At 35.2% G+C, this 12,119-nt stretch overlaps 1 protein-coding gene across 2 annotated transcripts; it reads right to left on the reverse strand.

Moving 5' to 3' along the window:
• Positions 1-1,009: 1,009 nt before the first annotated feature.
• Positions 1,010-12,089, reverse strand: LOC131927988 (oxidative stress-responsive serine-rich protein 1). Of its 2 annotated transcripts, XM_059283871.1 has the most exons (4): positions 11,859-12,089; positions 11,594-11,645; positions 4,586-4,708; positions 1,010-3,748 (listed from the first exon to the last, which is right to left on the reverse strand). In XM_059283871.1, exons 3-4 carry the CDS (start codon positions 4,681-4,683, stop codon positions 2,821-2,823), a joined length of 1,026 nt encoding a protein of 341 aa, XP_059139854.1. In that variant the 5' UTR covers positions 4,684-4,708; positions 11,594-11,645; positions 11,859-12,089; the 3' UTR covers positions 1,010-2,820. The 2 variants fall into 2 exon arrangements, with proteins under 2 accessions (XP_059139854.1, XP_059139853.1); XM_059283870.1 differs by lacking the exon at positions 11,594-11,645.
• Between the last annotated feature and the right edge of the window lie 30 nt (positions 12,090-12,119).

Below are 12,119 nucleotides of genomic sequence, written 5' to 3' on the forward strand. Positions count from 1 at the left end.
CCTTTAAAAATCATCAGCTTTATTGCTAAAGCTACTGCAGTAGTTTTTCCTTGGTTTCAGCGTGATAATTTACGTTAAGGTGTCAGTTGGTAGGGTTTTTATTGTTTTATTATGTTAACGTAATTTTCTCCACATATTTAAGTATATACTGTACCATTGAATCACATACGCGGTATTTTAATTCCCATATTTTATGTTGTACTAAAGCGATAAACTGTCCTATCATTTGCACCAGCCGAGTTTTTTGCAAATGTTATTTTTCTTTACATTTTTTCGCATTCTTTTCTCATATTTAAATTAATTTAAAAAACTGTTAGTGCATATGTAATCTAAGTAACTTTGGCAAATAACATAGGCCTTATTACATAAGCTAGCAAAATGTTTAGAATGCTAAAGAACATAATGAAAGCATACTCTCCATCTTTCCGTTGTAACTGGAACATGCCGCGGCCCAGCATCAGAGAGCCAGTGCACACAAATGAGGGCATCCCACAGCAGTTTCTTCCAGTCAGGCATCTCTTCGGTGGGGAAGAGCCCCCCCCCCCCCCCCCCCGAAATGGAATTTATATAGAAAATATGTACTTTTAACAGCCCCCCCCCCCCCCCGAGAAAAAAAGTCTGGAAGAAACACTGTCAGCCAGTACAAAACTAGTCAACTTTACTGAAAGGTCCTTCTGGAAGCTACAGCCTATATGATGCTCACTATTTGCATATTTCGTTACACTGGTATTCCCTATCTCCGAATTCCATCCGTAAGTGAATTAATAAAGTCGGTAGTATTTCCCCTAAACTTTCTTATATATTCTCAAATAACATGGCACTTCCAGTCCAATCGGGCTATAGAATTTAGAAATTGATGGAGATTGGAGAGGAAGAAAGAGACTTAAATCGTAATGGTATGGTATTGTTTTAACAAAGTTACCTCCCTTCTGAATTATCTTTTTTAAAAAAAACAACAGTTACTTCCCTTCACGCCTGGATACTTTGTGAAAGAAAATAGACAAGAACCAATATTCAGATGTTTTTAATCAAGACAAGATTTGCATATTTTAATATTGGACAACAAATCATTAACTGTCAACTTCCAGTCAAAGAGGCAGAGTAACCTTTTGCTAGAGCAAGCCTTCAAGATGTACAAATAACCAGTAGCAAGGGTAGTAGTTTATCAATAAAATAACCAATGACATCCTAATAATCCTATCTTCTCCATTCTCCGTTTGGAGAAATTTTAGGCTAACACTAGTATTGTAAACATGTCTGGTAAATGATTCACTCAATAAGGATTTTATTTTTTTTTACTAACAGAGTTACATGCATTGTTTCTTGTGCACCACACAGGCAGAATTAAATGTGTATAAGTACATCATACAGGTATACAAGAGTAAACTTGACTTGTACACCACACATGGATAAACGAATGTGTACTTGACGTGTACATCATACAGGTATACAAGAGTAAACTTGACTTGTATACCACACAGGGATAAGCGAATGTGTACTTGATGTGTACATCATACAGGTATACAAGAGTAAACTTGACTTGTATACCACACAGGGATAAGCGAATGTGTACTTGACGTGTACATCATACAGGTATACAAGAGTAAACGTGTACGCCAAACTGGGATATATGAATGTGTTCTTATGGTCAGGGATAAATGAAAGTTTCTTGTACACAGTTCAGGGATACTGACATACATGTGTGACCGTGACTTGTACACTTTTCAGGGATACTGACATACATGTGTGACCGTGACTTGTACACAGTTCAGGGATACTGACATACATGTGTGACTATGACTTGTACACAGTTCAGGGATACTTACATGTGACCGTGACATGTACACAGATCAGGGATACTGACATACATGTGTGACAGTGACTTGTACACAGTTCAGGGATACTGACATACATGTGTGACCGTGACATGTACACAGTTCAGGAATACTGACATATATGTGTGACCGTGACTTGTACACTGTTCAGGGATACTGACATACATGTATGACCATGACTTGTACAACGTTCAGGGATACTGACATACATGTGTGACCGTGACTTGTACACAGTTCAGGGATACTGACATACATGTGTGACTGTACACAGTTCAGGGATACTGACATGCAGGTGTGACCGTGACTTGTACACAGTTCAGGGATACTGACATGCAGGTGTGACCGTGACTTGTACACCATAGCAGGATGAATGTGTGTACTTCTTGTACCATACAAAACAAATTTGTTGAGAGTTGCTAACCCAAAAATCTTTAATGAGCAAAAGTAACAAAGACACTGTTATTTAGTAAATGCTGAAGTCAACAAAATAAAGGGGCTGCAGAGTAGGTAAAAAAAATCTGTAGACAACTAGTGCCTCCCCCCCCCCTCTTACTGCAAGTGTTATACATTTTGTTTAGATGAAGTCCATGCCAAAGTTGGCCAAATTCAGATTATTCTGTCATTTCATACTTACCAATATTTTCACTACACCAGACATTGAAAATACATTTTCCCCTAGCACAAAATTACAAGATTTACATATATGTATTGAGGCTGACACCTAAAAATTTCTCTGGACTCTAAGTATCTGCAACCCTAATAATAAACATGATTATAAATTATAAAGAAATTACTGGCCAATATTCATGTTTTATATAACAAGAGTAAAAAAAAAACTATCATGAACAATTTTTGGACAAGATTTTCTAACATGTCAAGTCCGTACAATTGGACTATTTTTAAATCAATCAAAAAATAAATAGTAAAAGTTTTAAGTAATCATTATTTGCTTGTTTTTTTTCCCCCCAACATCTAGCTGCACAACTCAGGCATACATCATCTCTGCCATTGATGACATTTTACGAGGAATATGCAAGAAATCTTCTAAATAGCTGGCCAGTTTGTTGACGTTAGTTTCTTCCATTCTCATCTCCTGAGAACATGAGCGGCTAAAGGCACCATCAGGCTGGCTGCTTTGTATGGCAGTCAATTGGGCAGACAGGGCTGACAAACTTTCCAGGCCATCTGGTGCAGCAGTGGTACCAGGTGAGGAGCTTCTGTACCCTGAGAAGTTCTGTGAAGAGGTGGCAGTGGTACCAGGTGAGGAGCTCCTATACCCTGAGAAGTTCTGTGAAGAGGTGGCTGTGCTACTGGAGGAGGAGCTCCTATACCCTGAGAACCTCTGTGGAGAGGTGTCAGTTCTATTACAGCTTGTTCTGGCATGTTTAGCTGGTGGGAGTGGTCCTGTTGTGTGGCGCTTGGTCAGCAACTTGGAGCTAGCACCAGCAGGAGAGTTATCTCCCTTCTCCTGGCACTTCTCAGCCCTGGATTCAGACAGGCTGGTGAAGGACAAGAGTGATGATTGACAGCTGCCAAATATTTTCTGCTCTGACTTTGGTTCTTTGTTGGTCAAACTTTTCTCAGCTAGTTTGGTCTGATGAGTACAAGTTAAGGCAGACTTGGTACCTGCAATGTCTAGGCGAGGTGGGTAGAGTACAGCAGAGCTTGATTTCCTATCCTGCGAGCTAAGTCTAGCGGGCCAAACAATGGGCCTTTGGACGCTGTTAGCTGCAACAGCTAAGTTTAAGGTGTTTGATAAGCCTTTCTTTCTCACAACACACTGCCTTTGATACCTGGCCAGCTTTGGTTTGCGCAGATGTAAGCATTTCATTGAAGAAATGACATGATCAAATTTAGAGTTTTTATTGTCATCAGAAGATGAAGGCTCTGCTTCCTGAGTTAAGAGTTCAGCACTGTGGAGAAACAATTGGAATTGAACAAAAACTTCACCATTGTAAGTGCTTTAAGAGTTGCAAGTGTAGTTTTAAAACAGGTTGAAGAGAGTTAATCAGGCAATTAGGAGCATAACTGTGTTGTTTAGTAAATAAACCGGGAGTGATCTCCCCTAAACTTTCTCAAATATTCTAATATAACACTACAGGGGATGGCAACTAGGGATATAGACTTCTAGACATGATTTTTAATCCATTTTAAATACTAACATTTCTTAAAATAGAATATAATCTCGTAGAAAAAAGAAATGCACACCAAGTGAACGCTAAATAAAAAAGCGCATAATAGTGCGCAATATTATTAGTACTTTATAAATTTACATGCGTTTTTTGAGAAATCGGAAATAGCGTAAATAAGTACTTCCGGTCAACGGAAATTACACAAAATTTGACAGAAGGTAGAGAATTAGATCTTTTACTTACATATCAAATTTCATTTATCTATCTGAAATAGTACTCAAGTTATAGGCTTTTGAAAATTTCAAAGTAGAAAAAGTACCACTTCCGGTTATCGGAATTCGCTCAAAAGTTGATACGGATCTACGATTTTGATAAAATACTTATATATGAAATTTCACCAGCCTAGCTGTAACGGTACTCAAGTTATCGTGTTTACACACAGACACACACACACGGACAAGATTGCAAAATTATGTTTTTCCGTATCAGTGAGGTGTAAAACGTCGAGATTTGTAAAAATCTCGATTTTTTTTTTTTGCACGATTACAATACTTTCTCTATACTACGTATATACGAGAAAGTAAAAAATTATACACAGAAATGAGCAGTGAACATTACCTGGTAAAATCTTTGAGCAACTTGGTTATTGCCACATCAAAAACACCTTTGTCTTTGCCTGGTTTTAAAAGTGGCTTGGGATTGTTGGGGTCTCCCATGGTTTGTGAGAAGGTGAAAACTCACCTGAAAATAAACATGAGCAACACTTTAATAAAAACAAAACAACAAAATGTTTCTAGCTCAAATATTTTTTTTACTTTTAGTGAATTTTTTTGCATTGGCCATACATCAATAAATGAGCTGAGTTATTTTACTTGTATTTTGTTCATATTTTTGCAGTTTAGCTATAAATATATATAGATCTAGAACTTGTTGAACTGAATAAAAATAAAAGAGAAAGTATATTTTTGTTGGCTTCCTCCCCTAACCCCAAAAAACTGTGTGCTGCGCAAATATGAAAATGTATCGAAAGCAATGTTTTAATATAAATAAATTAAATGAAAGAATTACATAGTCAGAAATCTGGAGTAAACCACCTGAGAACTATAATGTGCATATTACTGCCTATTTATTTTGGAAGTAGAGTCCATTTATTTATTATTATGGCACCCCTGCAAGTGTTGTCATGGAGAAGTGTCGTGCATGGCAGTGAGTGCCAATAAATATTAAATTAAGTAATTTAGTTTAAAACGAACCAAAAACTTCAAAATTAGTGCCTAATGGATTAAATATGTGTGTCTATCATTCAGTGGTTTTTATTTAATTGAAAATTGAGTAGGCCTAAATTTTAGATTTAGTAAGAAAATCTGGTAATCTATCGTTTTAGGTACGTAAAAATCGCCGGCGACTAGAAATGTGAAAAACAGGTGACTCCTTAAATTTTTATAATTATTTCACATTTTGATGAGGATTTATGTTTTGAAAAAATACAAAAATGTGTCCTTGTTTCATTTAATTACCTGTTTTTAAACAGTTGAATTAAAACTTTTCAGTAATAAATGAAGACTAGCTATGTTTCCAACAGATGCAACCATGCTCATTTACTATAGCAGATCTCGTTTAAGTTTTTTTTTGTAAATTATAGTGCGAGATTCAGGGGAAGCCACTCTATTTTACAAATGGCTGTTGTTTATATAGCAAATCTTGCTTGCAAACACTGCTATTTAAAGTTAATTTCTGGCCTATATTGATATATTTAGCCATTGATTTTGGTTTATAAGTCAGTTATCTATAATATTTGACATATTTCACAATATGAGAATGAGGTAACTTTTTCGTACATTACTAGCCGCAGCAGATTTTACGTACCTAAAGTGATAGATTACCGAAAATCTATATTTAGGCCTACTATTTAGGCTACTTCCTAGGCCTACTGAAAAGTTTTAATACAAATATTTAAAAACAGGTAGAAATCTAGAGTAGATTTCCACACACGATCACACAGCGAAAAATTCTACCCTAATATGTATGTATAAGTCATTTTTTATTCCTACGCATAAAATTTGAGATATTCATGTTTTAGTGGCTTCACTAGTTGTGATATCTCCCCCCCCCCTCTCATGTAGGCATTCCATTAAAAAAATTAAAATTGGCTAATTAAATGTATGAGCATTGCAAAAATATTGTGCTTGATGTAACTAGAATAACACTGAAAAATTTTTCTTTCTAGCTTCAGTAGTTTTTTTTTTATGAATTTTTTACGTAATGGGTGAATGTCCACTATATTTCTTTGTATGTAAGTCATGAAAATCACTGTCCCCTAACTTTGAAATAGCACTGCTCAGTTATTTTTAAAACTACAATGTTTAAACTTTGCAGGATCTTACTTCATGTTTGAATTACATATATTAATTGAAATCATTAAGTCATTCACTGGGAGCAGAATAATTAGCATTCCTTTAAGGGATACATTACGGCTATTATGGGCCCTAATTTCTAAGTTGCACTGCTCAGTTGTTTTTAAAACTACAATGTTTAAACTTTGCAGGATCTTACTTCAGCATGTTTGAATTACATATATTAATTGAAATCATTAAGTCATTCACTGGGAGCAGAATAATTAGCATTCGTTTAAGGGATACATTTTGACTATTATGGGCCCTAATTTCTAAGTTGCACTGCTCAGTTGTTTTTAAAGGTACAATGTTAAAACTCTGCATGATCTTACTTCAGCATGTTTGAATTGCATTTATTAATTTAATTATTAATAGACTTGCCAGTAGCAGAACAAATTGAATAAAAAGGTAGTAGGCACTAATTTTTTTTTAATAAATTAAACCGAACAATTTATCTTAGGCACATTGGCAAGCCAGGAGTTTTATTTACTGAATGTTGTCTTTAAAAACTATTATTATTAGCAACACAACAAGTAGAATAACTTAACATTTCAGGAAGCCTACACCAAATTAATAACATTGCAAGTAAAAAAAAAACAACTCATCTCTGACTATTATCTTATTAGGATAAATGTTTTATATTAAATGATTCTCAATAAATAATTAAATTTACACAATTAAACAAAAAGCAAAGTTAATATATTCATCAAAACAATAAACTTTTAAGGTAGACATAGCTTACATCAGTACAATAACAAGTGAGACTTATACCAAGTTAAGCTTTGTACAACATGGACTACTACTGTCATCCTAGCTACTAAACACAAGGTCACCTGTCAGTAAATCAGTGACTAGAGATGTCATTGTCATGTCATAGTCAACACTGTCAGTTTCCAATTCATCAGGTCCCCAGTAAGTAATTGTACATTTCATTGTCTTAGTCTTCTGTTGCTTAAAATTTACCACTCTGCCAGAATACATTTTATCAACTCCTTCCTCTGTCCATAAATGCTTAAGTAGATGTCCTGTATAGGTTTCAGTCAGTTCAGACATAGGATTTTCTGAAGTAATATACATTGAAATGAGGCCCATAACTTCAGGAGACGCAGATGAAAACACACTAGCATTCAGATCTTTAGCACTCAAAGCCATAGCAACCCCTTTTTCTAGAGCCTTACGGTTGGATTGTTCATGTTTCTGTCCAGCTTCTAGCATTCGACGCATCATCACTGCTTCCATCATCTTCTTCCTTTGTGCTGCAAGTTCCCTTGCTCTGTACCCCTCTTTCATTGCAAAATAAACTAATCTATGTTGGGTCATTTTGTCCTGTTGCAGAAGCCATCCTACAGTATCATTTGTCCATCCTCTCACCTTTCCATCTACAAAACCAGCTGACGCCATAAATAGTCAGTCATTCCTAATATTCTCTCAGCTGCCATGTTGTGTGAAGGAGCAGTTGAAGCTTGTGTCAACTGCTCAACTGTAGGGCTAGAAAGGTCGCCACTGGTATATCGAACAAACTGGCGGTCAAAGACCTTAACAATTTCATGTAATATTTGCTTCAAAGTTTGCTTTACTTTATCCCTGTGGGATTCAATATTGTTGATGATTGCTGTCAGCACCATGTCTGAAGCTGCATCAATGGGTTCATTAAAAACATTCACAGTGGGACATAACTCTTCTGGCTCAGCAGCAAACCTGTCCAAAACATTTTTAGAGCTTTGTATCACAGGGACCATGTCTAAATTCATTGAATTTGCATAGAATTTAGTCATCCATGGCCCTGTGACTGTTTTCCCGATTAACGCAAGTGCAATTAATTGAGCAACAACCCTAGGGTCATCCAGCTCTTCCTTAATGCTTTTTTTAAGGTTGGTGCCTCCTAATTCAACAAATTTCTTCAGCTCTTTCAGATATAAAATTTTAATTCCAGCTGAATGGAATAAAATGTGCAACCGGTTACCGACGTACCAAAGGAAAACTCCCACTGGAATATTTTTTTCTCTAAAATAGGTCTTGAACCCGCTAGGGTCTCCACTGGATTGCTTGTATCTGAGCTTGGAAATACTCAAAATACAATGCAATGTCTTGTTGCCTATCTCAGTATCATTTTCCAATGCTCTTCTGGCACCAGCAGCAAAACTATCTAGCGGATGAACATTGCAATTCAATTCCAGCAGGTGTGTCTGTAACAAAGTATTCAGCTGGTTTACAACACTATGATTCACAGCTGCCCTATCTGTCACAGTGGATTCAATGGTGGATATAAGAGTTTTGTACAGCTGCTCTAAATTTGGATGATTTATGTATTTACAATATATGTTTACAATATCTTTTAACTTAACACTAATATGTTCTATGTAATCTACAGCTTTACCACCAGGTAAAGGTTTTACATCAACAGCAAGAGTTTTACCTGCAGCAGAAATATGGATTTCATTTACATGACTACCATCAATGGTGGTTGCATCCCATGACAGTGTGGCACCATCAAGGGATGCAAGTGCCTCGCCAACCTGCAGATCAGCTAAATGCCTATTTCATAAGCCATATGAGCCACTGTAGATTTGCGAGGCACGCAGTCAAGTTTCATTCCAGCTTCCTGCTCCAGGAAAAACTGTAATAGCTGTCCAGCAGCTAACACAGAAACATTTTTCAACAAAGATTGGTACATACAAATTCTCATAGAAGTACCATAATGCTTTCCTTCTTTGGTAACAATAGTTTGTCCCTCTTCTTGGGGTTCTTGCATGTTGATGGCATTATCATACATTAATTCTAAATCATTGACCATTGATTTTAAATTTTTGATGGTTTTGTTTTTGATCTTGACCACATTTTCTAGTGCTTCAATTTTTCTTTCTCTTCTTGATAATTTTTTCTTTAAACTGGCAACTTGATTCAGTTTCATTTTGTATTGGATGGAATCTGCAAACGTATTGCAGTTAAGTTTTTTTTAATCTCTACTTTCTCTGCTTCCAACTGTCTATTCTTTTTCTCTTGTTTGAGGAGTCTGTCAGTGAGTCGTTTAATTTTTTTATTGAGATCTTTAATTTGAAAAACTTTATTTGATTGAAGTTCATTTTGATAGAATTTTAAACTAGTTTTCAATTTTTTATTTGATTTCAATAACTGTACTGTAGACTTTCTTTTGTATGCACAACTTACACAGTCTTGTTTAAGTTTTAAAGGTGAGGCTTGTTTTGGGGGGATTAGTGTTGTTATTAATTCAGGTGCTAACTTAGAGACAATCCCCTTTTCTTTAGGTACAGGCTCTTGAAATGGCATTTCCATAAAATTTATAATTTTATCCCATTGTGCTTGTGGCTTAAGAGATCTAAATTTAACACATAATCTGTTGATTTTATTATAAAGTTGATGACTGTTACTTGACGCTGGTATTATTTCTTCCAAAACTTGCACTGCCTTTTTAATTTGTTTTTTATTTTCATACCATACATGAATTATATGGCCTTGCTTTATGCCAGCTGCTGTCCGAAAGTCAGAATACTGATTAATCAGAATTGGTAAATCTTTGGCAGAATGCTTATCAGGGCTCCCAGAGCCTGTAGATTTACCACCTGCTGAAGTATTCATTTCCTCATCCATACTCTTGATCATATATCTAGAGGAAAAGAAATCAACATTAATACTACTGTAAAAGTAGAATTTATTGTTTTAATAGAGGCAAGTGTGTAGCATAATAAAGTAAGGGATTGATAAGGAAATATATGCTTAAAATAATTTCTTTTCTTGAGTGGTAATTTATTATTGGTTATTTGCTTGATGTGCAAAAAAAAAAACCCACTGGCTTTCTTCAACAGCCTTTAACATATTTATACATCTTTTATTTTTAAAAGGCAATCATTCATTTGCAATAAACTCTACGATTAAGGAACAAGTAAGATTTATAAAGGCGACGCCGGCCCCCACGCCCCTATAGGCTTTCCGGTCTCGCCATATTTTTTTATTATAAAATGGCGTTATTGTGGTGAATCAACACCCTTTTTTCGGTCAAAATACCACTAGAAAACGTACCTCAAATTAGATGAAATCATTATTAACTTATAATATACATAATGTAATTTTTGAGAATACAAGAGATAGCTTGATAAACTCACCTTTCTATCAAAAGTTGTCGTTGAAACACGCACAAAATTAGACCACGTTTCGCAATATTATAACTTGGAGAAGGAAGAGAGAAAAGTAATGCAGTTAGCAGTTTAAAATCACACATTATTTCATTAAATTGGTGAAAAGTTGGCCCGAATACGAAATTGAATCGATTACTTTAAAATCCCTATATTTTCTCACTATGTATTTCGATAAGGAAGATAATCGACGAAATTTTACAATAGCGAAATTCCCCGGTTGCCGTTCTTAAAGCAAGATGGCGGCGATGCCGACATCGCTATCTCATGTGATCGCCTGCAACTGCTCGTGTTACAATCGTATTTTATACGTCTTAAGTCTTAATCCAATTTTAATAGGCCTAGCTAAAATAAATAATTTACACCTTTAAACGTGCTGTTGATTGTATTGTTAGTTAACTCTAGAGTCTAGATCTAGAATCTACATGAGTGGTACTTTGAAACATTTTTGTAGCTTTCAAAACATAAATCCTCCTAAAAATGTGAAATAATTTATTAATTAAATTACCTACTAAAGTTGGTAATCTATCGTTTTGGGTACGTAAAATCGCCCGCGATTTGTAATGTGAAAAACAGGTGACTCCTTAAATTTTAATAATTATTTCACATTTTGAGGAAGATTTATGTATTAAAAAATTCAAAAATGTTTCCTTGATTCATTTATGTACTTGTTTTTAAACAATTGAATTAAAACTTTTCCGTAATAAATGAAGACTAGCGATGTCTCCAACAGATGCAACCATGCTCATTTACTATAGCAGCCATCTTGTCTAAGTTTTATTTTTATAAGCTTTTAGCGCCAGATTCAGGGGGAAGCCACTCTATTTTACAAATGGCTGCTGTTTATATAGCAAATCTTGCTCTCAGACACTGCTGTTTAAAGTTAATTTCTGGCCTATATCGATGTATTTAGCCATTGATTTAGGTTTATTATTCATTTATCTATAATATTTGACACAAACACATGACAATATACTTCTATTAAAGCCTTGACAATGAGGTAACGTTTTCGTACATAAATATAGCCGCGGGCAATTTTACGTACCCAAAACGATAGATTACCCTAAAGTTTATTGAGTCACCTTTTTCACATCACTAGATTAGATTTCTAGCCTCGGCCGATTTCACGTAGATCTACATATAGTACATAAATAAAAATAAAACGATAGATTACCCAGAATTTTTTTTTAAAGTAAATAAAAAAAATAATTAAAGTCTAACAAGTTAACAACAGTGTAACAGTCGCAGTTGAGTGTGACTTAGTCTGACTCTGAGTCCTGAGTCTAACACTCTCTTACTCTACTACTAACACTAACAACTAACAACACTCACAATTCATTACTTTACCTGAGGAAAATAATACAGGCCTAGAACTATTTTTTTATCTTTTAAATTAATATTGATGACAAACTAGTGGGACGACTGGCAGCTTGAGAATCGTGACGAGTGATTCACTGATTCAGCATTCAATGTGAGTTGTTATCAAAACAAATTTAGATCTAGATCTAGATCTAGATCTAGATCTAGAAGATCTAGATCTAGTTTAATTTAGGCCTAATGGCTGCCATGATGAAAATGCTATTTACGTCACAAATTGACCACTACTTT

This window comes from Physella acuta, unplaced genomic scaffold (assembly GCF_028476545.2).
Source record: "Physella acuta isolate Inbredline_101_S28 unplaced genomic scaffold, ASM2847654v3 ptg001452l, whole genome shotgun sequence".
NCBI lineage: Eukaryota > Metazoa > Mollusca > Gastropoda > Physidae > Physella > Physella acuta.